This window comes from Xenia sp. Carnegie-2017, unplaced genomic scaffold, assembly GCF_021976095.1.
Source record: "Xenia sp. Carnegie-2017 unplaced genomic scaffold, XeniaSp_v1 HiC_scaffold_24, whole genome shotgun sequence".
NCBI classification, from domain to species: Eukaryota; Metazoa; Cnidaria; class Anthozoa; order Malacalcyonacea; family Xeniidae; genus Xenia; species Xenia sp. Carnegie-2017.
This window is the reverse complement of record NW_025813487.1, coordinates 5,102,344-5,117,169: the sequence shown is the minus strand read 5'-3', so window position 1 is coordinate 5,117,169 and position 14,826 is coordinate 5,102,344. Positions and strand designations below refer to the sequence as shown.

Below are 14,826 nucleotides of genomic sequence, written 5' to 3'. Positions count from 1 at the left end.
ATTGTAAGCATAGACGTAGCTATGACGTAGTTTATATCGTAGAGTGTGACACAGACATTTCACCAACATTTAGTCCGCAGCATATCTTGTAAAAAATGATTATTTAAGATTATTTGTTTTGATATTTAATTTCATATGGATTTCAAAGCGGTTGTCGTTTTTTTTTTATCCTATATTTGTAATACAATTACAATTGTACTTTCTTTGATAAATATTTTCGCAATACCCATGTCGTTCTCATTTCTTACCTAGTGTACACTCTGTTACAGAGCAAAATGACTTTCAAATTGAAATAACTATATACTGAGATAAACAGTGACGAAGCTAGCATGGTTACTGAGGTAACCAATAGTGAGACTAGCCAAAATACTGAGGTAACTAATAGTGAGGCTAGCCTAGGTACTGAGGTAACTGATAGTAAGGCTAGCCTAGATACTGAGGTAACCAATAATGAGGCTAGCCTAGATACTGAGGTTACCAATAGTAAGGCTATCCAAGATACCGAGGTAACCAGTAGTGAGGCTACCTTAGATACTGAGGAAACTAATAATAAGGCTAGCCTAGATACTGAGGTAATTAATATTGAGGCTAGCCTAGAAGCCTAGATACTGAGGTAACTGATAGTAAGGCTAGCCTAGATACTGAGGTAACCAATAATAACGCTATCCAAGATACCGAGGTAACCAATAGTGAGGCTAGCCTAGATACTGAGGAAACCAATAGTGAGGCTAGCCTAGATACTGAGGTAACTAATTGTTAGGCTAGCCTAGATACTGAGGTAACCAATAGTAAGGCTATCCAAGATACCGAGGTAACCAATTTTGTAATCTTAAAAGCAATATTTCAATGATTGCTCGGTTCAAATTACATATTATTCCCTTTTAAGAGATTTTGTAAAAGTTTAAAACAATTTGACACCTAATGGATAAAACTATTCTGCCTTCATGTAACCGGCCGCAGGTTTTCCTTTATAATCACTATGAATTTGTACCATGGAAGTTTTACCTACTTTTTTTTCTGCAGGGAGCAACATTATACCTGTCTTGAGCTCAGATATGAAAACTAATGGTTTTAAGTTGATGAGATTAATTGTTGATATTGGTGGAGAAGCTTTAAGAATAACATTGAGGAAACAACTGTCAGGTACTGATTTATTTTATTTTTTAAATGACAGAAAAAATTATCGTAAGCTTTTGTCGCTAAAAGATAGGCAAATAAAGCAACATCAATGGGATTTACTGTATCCTCCTCCTCCAATATTTGCAAATGAAAATAAGTTTGACATTACTTTACTTTGTATTCTCCTGCGTAATATTTGTGGTTTAAAACCACCTCATGATCCAATATGGACGTCAGTAAATGACCGCACTGATGATTCAACTGAAGCAGATATTACCCGTATCAGGTTATTTCGTAATGGTCGTTTTGCTCACTTACCTAACACTTCAGTAAGCTTTGATGAATTTGAAAATCACTGGGCGGAAATAAGCGAACCATCAGTTCGTTTAGGAATAAGTCAGGAAGAAATAGATAGATTGAAAAATGAGTTGTTTGGTAATGAAGAATATAAAAGAATTTTGAGAGAATGGGATAGATTAAAGAGCGATTTATCTGATATTAAAACTGTTCAGAGAGGTATTAAGAATGTAGTGGAGGGTATAGAGAAAGATTTACAACAGGTAAAAGATAGTTTCACAGTAATTAAAGACGAAGTACATGAAATACGACATCACCCTCACTTAGGTCCAGAAGAATATTTTTTGACAAAAAACCTTGTTAGCTGTAACTTTGAAAGCGAAATTAAACATCATTATGAAAAATTTTTAGAGGGAACACGGGAATGGGTTTTTAATGAGTTTTTAGCTTGGTTTGAAGACGACACTTCTAAAAATCGTGCATTTATTATTTCTGCTGTTGCTGGTATGGGTAAATCTGTAATTGCAGCTACTTTATGTAAACGTTATCCACAATATTTGACTGCAGTTCATTTCTTTCGACACAACAACAGTCGTTACAATAAAGCCAACGTACTTCTTCAATCTTTAGCGATGCAAATTAGTCGTAAGTTTCCTCCTTACAAACAACAACTTGTGGAAAAACTTTCGGGTAAACTCTCTCAGCCTTTGAATCGCATGAATGTTGAAGGATTATTTTCCCTTCTTTTTACTGAGTTGTTTTGTAATATCTCAGAAGTTCCCAAGCGAATGTTAGTTGTGCTGGATGCTCTTGATGAATGTGGTTATTCAGAAAGAGATGACCTTGCTTATTTGCTTGCTAATCACTTACACAAACTTCCGCCTTGTTTTCGCTTTGTAATTACCACGAGACCTAACGAAGTTGCTTTAAATATGTTCGAAAAATTAATTCCACTGTTCATTAACTGCAGCGATGATCGCAATTTAAAGGATATTAAATTTTTGATTGATGAAAGAATTGGCTCTACTGACATTCTTCCTGATGTTAAAAATATTTTGGCAGAAAAAGCTGACGGACTTATGTTGCTTGCTTCGCTTCTTAGCAGTGAAGTCAAAAATCAGGATTTGTTGAATGGTTCCATACCAAAAGATGTCAGTGAATATTACGAAATTTGCTTAACAAGATTAAGTAAGGAATTAGATTTTTTTCATATCAGTAACGAAAAGTTTCAGTCAATTTTAAATGCTCTGGCTGTTGCTAAGGAACCTCTTCCTTGGAAAATGATCGATGACGTTCTTTGTTTGAATTCGAATCGCATGTCACTTGGGGTTAGAAAAATTATCTCTTGTCTGTTTGTTAGCAATGAAGAAGGATGTGTTTCGTTTTTTCACGAATCCTTAAATGATTGGTTGTTGGATGATCGAAAACATGATTACTCAGTAAAAACTTCTTGTGGTCATCGACTTGTTTTAGAATTTTGTTTAAAATCTTTGGATAACCTCAAAGCTGGAGGTGTAAACTATGACATCATCAAACATGCGTCAGTGAAGTATTCAGTCAAGTATTGGTTGTTTCATTTACTCTATATTTCTGATAATGAATGTATCGCTGGAAATGTTGGTAAATATCTTTTGACTTGGAAGTTTTACTTGCTTCTATTTTGGTTGACTCTCGCCGTACTTTAGAAAATTTTAAACTATTCAACACACATGATGTGTACTTTCTTATTTCTGATGATATTCGATTGTTATTTAATGATGTTTATTCTGTGATCAAAGATCTGTCGTCTCAAGCCACCACAATGCTTCAAACACGTTTCAAAGATTCACCTTAGTTAGAGCACAGAGACACGGGTTTTGTAAATAATGTGACCTCACTGTGTTTTTCTAATTCTGGAAGATATTTGTGTGTTATGGAGGAAAGAAAAGTTATTGAAATATTTGATGTTGCGAATAATTATGAAAAATTCGTTTACTACGATCATTTACTGTCTGATCATTTTATGTAAGTCTGGTGTTTTGTTCACTGTTGGTCTTCATTCTTGGTGTTGTGGTTGGCCTCCTTTCTTCCAGAGCGAACCTTTCATTCTAAATCCCACTGGTGAGAAATTTCCTAAATTAGATCCTGATTTCCAAACTTCGTTTTTTCCTCTTGATCCTTTCGAGGATACCAGATTAAGGTTTTCCTTCCAGGAAAGTAGAGTAGAGACGTATTATATTGTTTTGAACAATGGCAATGTTCTTTTTTTACTTACTAACTTGAATTACGTCTTTATTTAATACCGAGTGCATGTTTAACTAACAGTTACTGTTTAAGTAGCCAAAAATTTTGCTCAAATGGAAAATTTCTGTATCGGAGCAATGAAGAAAATTCAAGGATATTGCTATACAATCTCAACTCATTTGACTTTGTTGTCAAGGAATGTTTTGTTAGTGACATGGTTGCTGTAGAAAATGGAGTTATTTTGCTTACGGCAAAAATATTCCTGAGCTTTGGAATAATGATTTGACAAAACTTGGTTATAGTTTCGATGAATTAAAAGGTACAAACAAAATTTTTGAGGTGAGTGATGTATCATTTGCTTGTCAAATGAAGACAAACAAGTTATTGGATGGAATGACATAATTCAGGAGGAAATTGCCAATTAATGGCAGATGAAGACATTGAATATATACATGATATTACTGGCAGTATTTATTGAGCAGATTTTCACCTTCAGCAGATAAATTAGTTATAGATGCCATGCGTGAGTATGTGAAAGTATTTGACGTTAAAAACATACAAATTATTTATAGTTCTACTGAGGATTTTGTGAAGTCAAAGTTTTTCTTTGTTGATGATAGGTATATAATTAATGATGAGTTATGTTTGATTGATTTGAATTAGTTTAAGATTGTAGATTTCTCCCATTAGTGAGTATATTTCCAAGAACTTTTTATTACTATCGTAAACGCAAACTTGCTTTAATTTTTTCTTCCTTAAAGATCCCAGTACAATGCTTAAAAATCATCTTGCCACGTGGATAAATTTGATCTTTGATGATAAAATTTGTCTCCCTTTTGGATAATGACTATATTTTATCTTTAAGAAAATCTTGTGCAGTTTTTATGCATGATCCTTATCATTGTTGACATTTCAATTAATGTCGATTTGCGTATGATTTCATGAAACGACCTTTGTCTAATTTTGATTGTTCTATACAGAGACCGGAGTGTACGATAATGTCAACATTTAGAGAGATCATGTATAAAAGCTGAAATTAATCAATTAAAGATGAAAATTCAATGACAATAAAGACATAAACACAAATGATTTCGTGTCTAAGATAATAATTTTCATTGCACAAGAAAACAATTTTATTGGCTTTTATCACACAAACATATAAAATGCAAACTTTTGTTAGTTATTGTACCATTGGTAATATTTTGTTTATATCCACACCATGTAAACATATAATTTTCATGCAAATGTATTCAGTGTAGGATGGTTTTAATATTGCACGTTTTTCGATACTCTTTTACGCCAAAAACAAGTTGTTACTAATTAAATCAATACTATCTTGCACTGAAATAATTTCTTAATACTTTTTAATTATTGCATTTTGATATACAAAATATCTACGAGTTAAGTTGTTAAGAGACACAAAGACAGCCCAATTGTTACTTCAGTTATATGAATATTTTCATATTTATCAATTTGAAAAACGAAATTTATAATAAAACAATGGTACCTTTGCTAATTTTTTCAAGAAAAACTAAAAATTTGGCTGTCTTTCTCACTGACTGTTAATTAGTAAATTGTAAACTCCACAAGAAAATGACCTATGATTGACGTTCATCATCGTGATAAACAATTTAACCATTGTGACTGAACACTCCAAACCTTATGAACAGGAAAAGTTAACAAAAGTCAAAGAAAGTTTTGCAATATAGAGAGACGGAAAGCAAACGACAATGTTGCATATGGAAGGATGTTTAATGACAAGTTTTTAACTTTTAATGAAAAATCGATGTCAGAGATTGTTAACGTTTGAACAGTTCTACTTTAAAAATAAATACTTCATGGAAATTGTTTTTTAACAACAGCAACTCAAACATCAGTGGACATACTGCAAGTTACTTTGCCAAAGTTTGATGTTTATGGCTTGTCTATAAAATTCCATCGTCTACTCTTAATCCAAACAATAATACAAGAAGAAGCTTCATTTCAGGAAGTGACGTAATGAAAGAAATGACAAATTTATGTACCATGTTTCTCTGTGGATTTATTGTACTTTGTAACGTCACCCAGGTCACGTGTTCATTGAAATGTCAAATTTGGAAGATATGAACTTTTACATTTTTAAAATGGTAAAGCTGGCTGTTTATTTTGTTCACTTTTTATAAAACTGAAGCGTGAAAATTATCTCATGTGGACGTTTTGATGTGAACATAACGCATAAGTAATCATGAGAGTGAATAAAAGAATTTCATTTTAGTACATTGCGGCTATTGGAGATGGCTATAGGGACTTTTGCTGCATCTATAATTGAAGCTGCTTCTTGATACAAACACACTATCATTGTGAATATTATGACACTCGATTGCCTTTGCGCATGCTCTAAAATATATATGTACTTGAATGATACTATAACATTTGTGATATGAATTAAGATCATAACAGCAAAATGTCATGAAAATTCAAAGCAAACGTCAACTATGGATGGTTGTAGAATGAAAGTGATCAGTTTAGTTCATATAAATGGTCAACAAATCATTCACAACAAAATTAACTTCGACATGTAAGATTTACATCAAGTTATGAGAATGAAAAATATGGAAAAATTTCAACGTCTTTCTTTTTCAAGATGTCATATTTCTATATCCACTGTGTTTTATTTTTTGTGTAGTGAACAATTTTAGATCATTAAATTTATTACATATTGTTGTGTACATATCTACGTATAGTGAATAGATATCTTTCATTACAACTCATAAACGGACATGTACCGTAAGTATTTCATTTTCTTGTGTATACATATCTACGTATAGTCAATAACATCCCATAAACGGACATCTACCGTAAGCAGACATTAGGTCGTGGTCTCAAGGATGTCCGTTTACGAGTAGCTTGCAGACTTTGCATTACTGCACTTTTTCTTTGCGTTTCTAAATTTTTCTTTTGCTTTTTAAATTTTAAATGCTAAATAAATGAATCCCACATAATTCAACTCCATTTTTTAGATTAATAGTAATTTTCCAACTGGTATGTGAAGATTACTGGTGCTTTAGAAAAGGACGTGTCTTATCCTGAATTCAAAAATACTAATTTTTAAAATTAGCATTCAATAGTTGTATAATAACTTGCACTCACATTCAGCAACGTTATTTGTTGGTAACTGTCATCTTGTAAAGGAATTTGAAAAATACCCACATTTTATCGAAACTGAACAATTGCAATTGTCATTTTAAAGACTGGTTGGGATTCATTCATTTAGCACTTATAAAAAATTATTTGGAGAGAAACTTTCTTTTTGCGCAGTGTTTTGTTGAACTTTGTTTTTTAACACATATTAACGTAGTTTTATTATATTAGTATGTTAATGTAGGAAATAATCGTATAAATATGTTTTCTACAAAATTGTTACAATATATGTGTGTTGATCTATATATAGTGTCTTAAATAATTTTCACATTTGTCCACTACACCAAACCTATATTGAGACTCTCGGGAAATTAGGCTCACTATTTCCCGGGGGTGAGTACATTAAGTGTTTTGTCGTATAGGGAAAAAATCATAAATTTCAACAACTCTTCAATAAAATCAATGTCTCGGAATTGGCCGACAAAATTTCGTTGCAAAATGCTATGATTGACCACAGCATTTTAGGTTGACTTCCGATTATTTTCTTCTTTTTTATTAATAGTTGATTTTCGTCGCTTAATAAGCTCGAGAAAAGTTTTCAGTTTTCGGCTTGGTGGCTGTTTTATTCGTTATAATATTAAAATGAGTGGGCAACACCTTTTCACTTGTTTTCCTGGAAGGAAAGCGTGCATTTATTTCAAGTCATGTGACTACTAATGAACCAATCGCAATTACTATACACAGCACCTATATAAAATGCAACTAATTGTTTAAATAGACATAATTCGAAAGTTGATTTGTCGATTTGAATGGTTTGCAGGATTCTAAATCTAAATCAAACGACTTTCATGCATATCATTAGTCTCCTAGAATTTAGTTCAGAAAAAGGCATCAGTGGCATATGGTGAGCAGGAATTAAATTTTCAGAATAAGTTGAATTTTATAATACTGTTTTTTGATACATCGTGTATTTGTTCTTTTTGGGAACACCCCGTATAATGTGTATATCTACGTAAAGAATGGTTCACAAGGTGAGATCATTAGCTATGCCATGTTGTTAGTCATGGTCATTTTACCCGAAAACAGTTGAGATTACTTCCGGTAAATGAAATGAATACAAACTCTTATAACGGGTTTTCGACTATAGCACCATGCCACAGAATAAGAATACACAGAAGAGTCACTCGTGTCGAAACCTTTGACGTTTTTGTTCTCGCGCATGTCGGGCCGCGCATGGTGGCCGCCATTATTCCAGCCAGATGATAGGGTTTTTGACTTTTTCCAAACCTTTAAAATGATCCGAAGTCATTTTTTAAGTAACAATATACTTGAATTCATTATTAAGTATGACGTCATGTAATTTTAATGGTTTTAAACAAGTGAGAAATCCTAATCATCTGGCTGGAATAATGGCCGACATGAGGACGCGTTGTACACCTGAGTGACCATTCTGTATAATCATTATTCTGTGACCATACACTAGTTTCAATCTGATTTTCTTATCGTGGAATGTTTGGGTGTCAAGGAGATGCGTCTTCCTTTCAAATTTTGCTTCATTTCATTATGGGTTAGCAGTTAGCATTTGATATACAGACATAAGATTGAGTTTATATGAAATGTAACAAATTTGATGTTTCTTAAGTTTGCCATGTGAGTTTTGCCAAATATCGACAACCTCTTTCCCAATTCCCCCGTATGTTTAAAGCTCAGTTATTTTTTCTCGTGTCATGGGCGTGTATGCTACTGGACGTTAGTAAGTAACCAAGTCTGTTATACAGCGTGAAGCGCCCAGGGTGGTATATCTATTACGTACTCGTGTTTCGCGTACTTTTTCAATAAACGCTTTTCTTTTTTTTACTCTACAAAGTACATGTACCTCGTTGCGATAACTTCCCTCTTGTCCAATAATAACTGGGCTTCAGGAAAAAACGATATTTTTAAAAACAAGGGCGAATGAAAAAGAAGATCGTCATAAAGTAGATCTTCTTACGTATTTTGATAATTTGCATAAATTCTTGCAAGCTATTTGCTTCGCTATAGTACATATCTTCGTTGCAAACACAAAAGTTGTTTTTTCCTCCAAGGAATTTAAGACAACATTAAAACATGCACAAGAATGCATCAGTAAGATTAACATATTGATCGAAATTATCACAATAGGTTAATTTGTCACTTTGGAGTCACTTTTCCATGAACACAACAAATAATGTATATTAAAATCTGAAAAATAACTAACATCATGATATCAGCTACAACTACACCGTCTAAACGTAGAATCTTGTCAATTTTCTTGCATTAAAAAATAATGAAATTTTGAAAGAAAGGTGACATTATATTTTTCAGTAAAAAAGTTAAAAATTTTAAAACAATGAAGGAAAGTATGATGTTTCCTACTTGTAGTAGAGTTAACGTGTACATAATTGTGAAGATAAGTATATATATACATTAAGGAAATATGACCCTAAATCATATAGTAATGGTAATTTTATAGTTAATTCTTTCGTTGTGCAACAATTTTGCTTTTCCTGTTTCATTTTTCTCAAATCCACCCTTCAAAACATCATCTTTGATGCTAGCCTAAGACATTAGATGAGTAGAAAATGTTTTACCAAAATTTCCGTTTTTGTGAATCGCAATAGCTCCTCCTGAACCGTACAGTTTTTCTCTCATTAAATTTACCGCTAATTCCGTCGCTTTCTTAAAAAAAAAGGGAAATTCAAACTTTACGAAGAAACTTGATTAGGAAATCGGTAAATTCTAATTTTAGTAAACATAGAAGTGTATTTTTTACTATAACGACCTAGAACACTTAAACTTTCTAATTCATAATAAATTTTCAAGTAACGATTTACAAAAACCTACCTCAAAAGTCTATTCGCGCAATACAACCATGAATAGATTTCTATATTTTTTTACTAAGGTCGTTTAAAGAATGACTATCGGGATCATGCTTTGCGGGCTTAATAATGTTTATGTTTTCATACGGGAACTTTCGTGCACTTAAGCAATCAAATGCATATTCAGTACAGGTTTTGTTTCGTTCATCGACTTATATGATCATATTTATTTATAGGAAGTATTTATGGTTGATAATTTAACTGCTGCTACGATATTCATGCCGTATTTATATGCTGTACTTATGTACTCAAATCAAACATCCTCCATTACAGCCTCCATTTTCAGGTTGCCTTAAAATGGTCAACAAAGCGTGCAAAGCATGACCCTGATACTCATTCTTTAAAAACATTTAGAGGGTTGCGCTGGTAAGGAAGTGACGTAAGACAAAGTGAGGGTCTGGATTTTATGGCTGTCTGGTGATGCAGCCATCGAAGGTTGTGTACAAAGTTGAAACATTGCCTATAGAAAAACTCAGCTCAACTGTACTATTGATTTCTTTTTTTTCTAAAAATTGAGGAAGCTTAAATGTTTTTAGTAGAGCACCCCCCTGTAGCCCCTCAGAAAATCTGTCTCTCTAAAAATTAGAACTTGCATATATGAATAGGACTCCCCGATTCTCGATTGTGCCATACAGTTCTGCATATAGAACTACATTTTTTTGTGATTTGATTTAGTTGGTAATCAGTGCAACTATAGAAAACCAAAACTTTCCACTTCTTTTATAATGATTTTCTTTTGAAATAGTTTGCACAGTTCCAAATATAAATCACATTTGGTTTTATGGAATTTACTGTGCAATGCATCAAAGCGATTCATCAATTCAAACAATAATTTACGAGCGAATAAATAAATTATCTATTTTTTACACTAACTGTGTCATTTTCCATTTCAGTGACAACTTGACGTACCAAGGTTAATTATATCAACTTCTCTCCATGACCAGTTGTTTCAGCTGCTCCTTTATCATTTTCATATCCACCACAACCAACTAATGCAGCATCACTAACACGACCTTTACGTTCCCCAGCAATACCTCCTATGATGATGTATGTGATAACTGTGTTGATGTAGAATTTGTGTTTGATTTCTTGTTAATTAATCACTGAACATATGCATGGGGGTTGGATGATTAAAGATGGATAATTGAGCGAGGAAGGGGCGTTCATATCATGGAACCATAAAATACATTGACCGCTACCTGTAACAGAAAAGCATAGCAATTTTTTGAAGCCAAATCCTACACCCAGACACGTGACATTACACCGAGATACGAGTACGTAGTTCAATCAATTTTCACTTCGTGAGAGAATCTCGAAACACTAAACACGAGTCTGGGTGTAGTGTCGCGTGTCTGGGCATAGTGTCGCGTGTCCGGGTGTAAGATTTGGCTTCAATAACTTGCTTCAGATAGCGTTCCATGTATTTTAGTTCAATGTTTCATATTCATCAATTCATGTTATAATCAGTAGAAAATAATGGATTTCTAAGGTACCCAACGCTGCATATCTAATTATGAAAATATTGATCTTCCTACTCCCATGAACATATGTAAACATGCGACATGTCTTTGTTTTTCATTACCTGTTGATGTGGCACATGCCAAGTTGACTTTTTTATCAATTGCAACATCACATGAAGTATGGACATTTTTAGGGAGCCAATCTGGGATAGGTTCTATCTCATAGAAATATTCTACACGGTCGTTAAAGCGCTCATTAAGGATGTAATTTTTCATTTTTCCTGCTGTTATTAATTGATTCGGTTCACAACAAGGTAAATCAGTGCTTATTGCAAAATCCGAAGCACCATCACCACTATAGCACAGTGTTATGTATCTTTCATAACCTTTCATGAAAGACCAACTGGGTTTTTGAAATGTCGATACGAGATTACTGCACCTACAACACATAGAAAAAATGTGAATTGATTTTCTCATTTCATGACTCGTCTTAAATCGAGTATCAAGCTTTATTGTGGTTATTCTAGAATGATACTAAAGGTTTTGTTTGTCTCTAATACATTGTCTTGTAACAAATTTTTTATTAAAGTATCAAAAATTGTAACCTGTATTTAAGGTGTGTCCATCCATAATCATCGCATCACATTCTACTTCCTTGCTGGCATTCACATGGGATCCACGATCATTCACGAATAACTCACAACCTTCCAAAACACTAACTGACTTTTCAACAGCTTCAACAGTAAATCAATAAAATTTATTGCTGTTATGAACGGAGAGAAGAGTTGAAAGAGTTTGTTTTGATCCTTCACACTATATTTCATACATATACCTTCAATATACAACAACCTGCTTTGGATGCCTCTTTCATTGTGTTGATATACTCATACTCACTTAAAACATGTCGATTATACTGGCTGTAGGCTCCTCCAGTGATAATAATACAAACTTTGTGATTGCCGTCTTCATATGTAAACCATTGTTATGTACACAGAAGAAAAGTTGAATGTTTTAATCTATATGAAAAATTTCTACTTTATCCAGTTATCCACCTGAAGAAGGGCTTACTACCATGTGCTTTGCCATGACTCTGTATACGACATGAGCAAATCTCCCAGAATTAAAACACTACTCGCCCTACTCCAAGCTTAAAAAAATATAGTTTATACTATTCAGTAAGCCATAGTAGTAGTATATTTAAGGAAACTATGTCGTTAGCTGACATATTTGCAAAAATCTCATCAAGAAATTCAAATTCATGATCAGATGAGTGTATTTACAGGTTGAATATAGTGTTAAAACGAAAAACTTGAACGTTGAGATTAGGGTTAGTTTTGTTAATGTGAAGTGCTTCTATGATTTTAAGTGCGAATGTAGTATCTGCAGTGTCGATGATCTGTATGAACTGTATCATATTACTCTTATATATATTTATCACATACATAATACTCTTTCTTATATACTGAAGATGGGATCATGAGATGTTGAAACATGTTTATTTTAAAAAAACTTGTCGTTATTATTAAATGCGCTTTATCAATAGTGCTTTTACGCAGTTACAAAATCTTCATGAATTCAAGAACTTTCGAGGACATGCAAGTTTTTTACACATTCTGTTATATTTACAAAGTAAACAACTCTAAAGGATTCAGCCATGTTCATAAATAACTTGCATTACATACAATAGTTTCTATCTGATTTCTCATCGTGGATTTTTTGGGAGTCAAGGAGAAGCGCCTGGGTTTAAAATTTTGCTTCATTTCATTAACAAAATAGTTATTATGTTGATACCTTTATTAAATTCAAGTCATGCATTCTTTAGATTATTTGGAACTGAGTTGGCTATTTTTTTTGTTATAAAGCCACGAGTCTATACTATAGCATTTTTATTCTTGTACAATTTCATGATTATTGATGACAAAATAACATTTTGTCGCTTTATTTAAAAATCGTATTTTTGCTTGCTGTTTTCATGATAGCTTTGCCTTCATACACTTGTGTTTTATTAGAGCTGTGTTGTGGTGATCGTGACTAAAACATCACACGAGTTCATACGAGTACATACGAGTACATACGAGTGACATACGAGTACCTACGAGTACATGCGACGAATATACAAGTCTAGACGAGTGACATACCACTATATACTGGTCACAAATGAGAAATTGAACCATTTTTTCAATAATACATTGATATTTGCATTCTCTTTTGCTTGTATTTGTCTGGACTCTTTGGCAACCATTTGATCGATTTAAATGCTGAAAATGTATTTTATTTGCATACTGCATTCATTTGTATGTTTTAGTTGAATTTGATATCTGTTGTGCGCAATGTTATATTCTATTAAACGGTTTAAATGTATTAACAACGGTAGTATTGCTCTGAAGTTGCCCTAAAAGTAACTCCCGAACAAAAATGTTAAGCAGTTATTCTGAGAACTATTGGTGCATGTGTACCACAACTTATAATCTTATATCAATATATTAATAAGTTGAAAATCTTGAAGAAAAATAACAATTAGATGTACCTGTAATATAATTGATATAGATTTGCTCCTCAAATTTTGCATTCATTGTATTTATTCTACCAAAGAGGTAGTCTAGTAAGGAATCAATCAGATCGTACATTAGCTCATATTCAGCCCCTTATTTAAAATTTATAAATAACTATTTAAGTCTTTAAGATACTGATTTTGCAGTATAAAGACTGAATTACATCAGTTAGAACTTTAAAAACATTAGAAGTAATCAAAAATTGTACCCATAATGACACATACGTAACACTGTGCAACTGTTATTCAATTCAAATATATATAATGTACATTTATTTACTATAACAAGTTTTATGTTTGTAAATATAGATAGTCCAGGTTGGTATAGTCCTGAGAAGGACTGTTTTTGTTGTTGTTGACTGACGTTTCGACAACCTTAGCGGTAGTCATCTTCGGATTCAAATGAGGAGTAAACGTCAGGTTAGCCGTATTTGTTATCTGGTTCTTACGTCATTGTACTATGTGTACAGGAAATGTGTGGGTGTCAATTGTGTATTGGCAAATACGGCTAACCTGACGTTTACGTCAGTCAACAAACAAAAAACAGTCCTTCTCAGGACTATACCAACCTGGACGATCTGCATCTACAAACATGTAACGATTGTTTTACTTGCAAGACGTTTAAAAATGAATAATTTGACAAACCTTTGTTAATTGTATCAATAGGACCACCTGGATCTACTGTTTAAACACAGGACAGTAAGACTCCACAAAAAAACAAAGCCATAAACTGAATGAATTCTCAAAACCCTAAACAAACATCCATTATCGTGATTAATATATGTTGAACAACATCACTATAATGTATATCAACATCACTATTCAGTATATTGCTAAACGCAAACGAAATTTCTTGCTGACGCTTTCTTTTACAAGCGGAAATACATTATAATTCTTTTCACATGTGAATATCACTAAATTTGCTTTCGAAATACACCCAAAGCGCGGAAGATGTGATTCATACACAAAACAACTTGAAATGTTTGGGCTATGAGCTATGCTCGTATAATTCAACGCCATTACGCAAGTTCGATACTTCCAAACAACACATCGTATCGAAATGCTGAAATATTTTCACTACATAAGATATTAAAAAGAATATATTTAAGAGAAAGTTCATGAATCATATAAACCTGTAGAAGAAGTGAAAGGTACACGA

General features: G+C 32.9%; 1 protein-coding gene across 3 annotated transcripts in view; it reads left to right on the top strand.

Annotated features, from left to right (window-relative positions):
• LOC124451889 overlaps nucleotides 1–7,064 on the top strand; it is a 61,004-nt gene extending 53,940 nt beyond the window's left edge. For all 3 annotated transcript variants that reach the window (XM_047002478.1, XM_047002479.1, XM_047002477.1), the window contains 2 exons: nucleotides 1,024–3,036; nucleotides 6,102–7,064. In XM_047002478.1, coding sequence (XP_046858434.1) covers nucleotides 1,024–3,036; nucleotides 6,102–6,127 — 2,039 coding nt within the window. In that variant the 3' untranslated portion in view covers nucleotides 6,128–7,064. The remainder of the gene's footprint in view (nucleotides 1–1,023; nucleotides 3,037–6,101) is intronic.
• The last annotated feature ends 7,762 nt before the right edge of the window (nucleotides 7,065–14,826 follow it).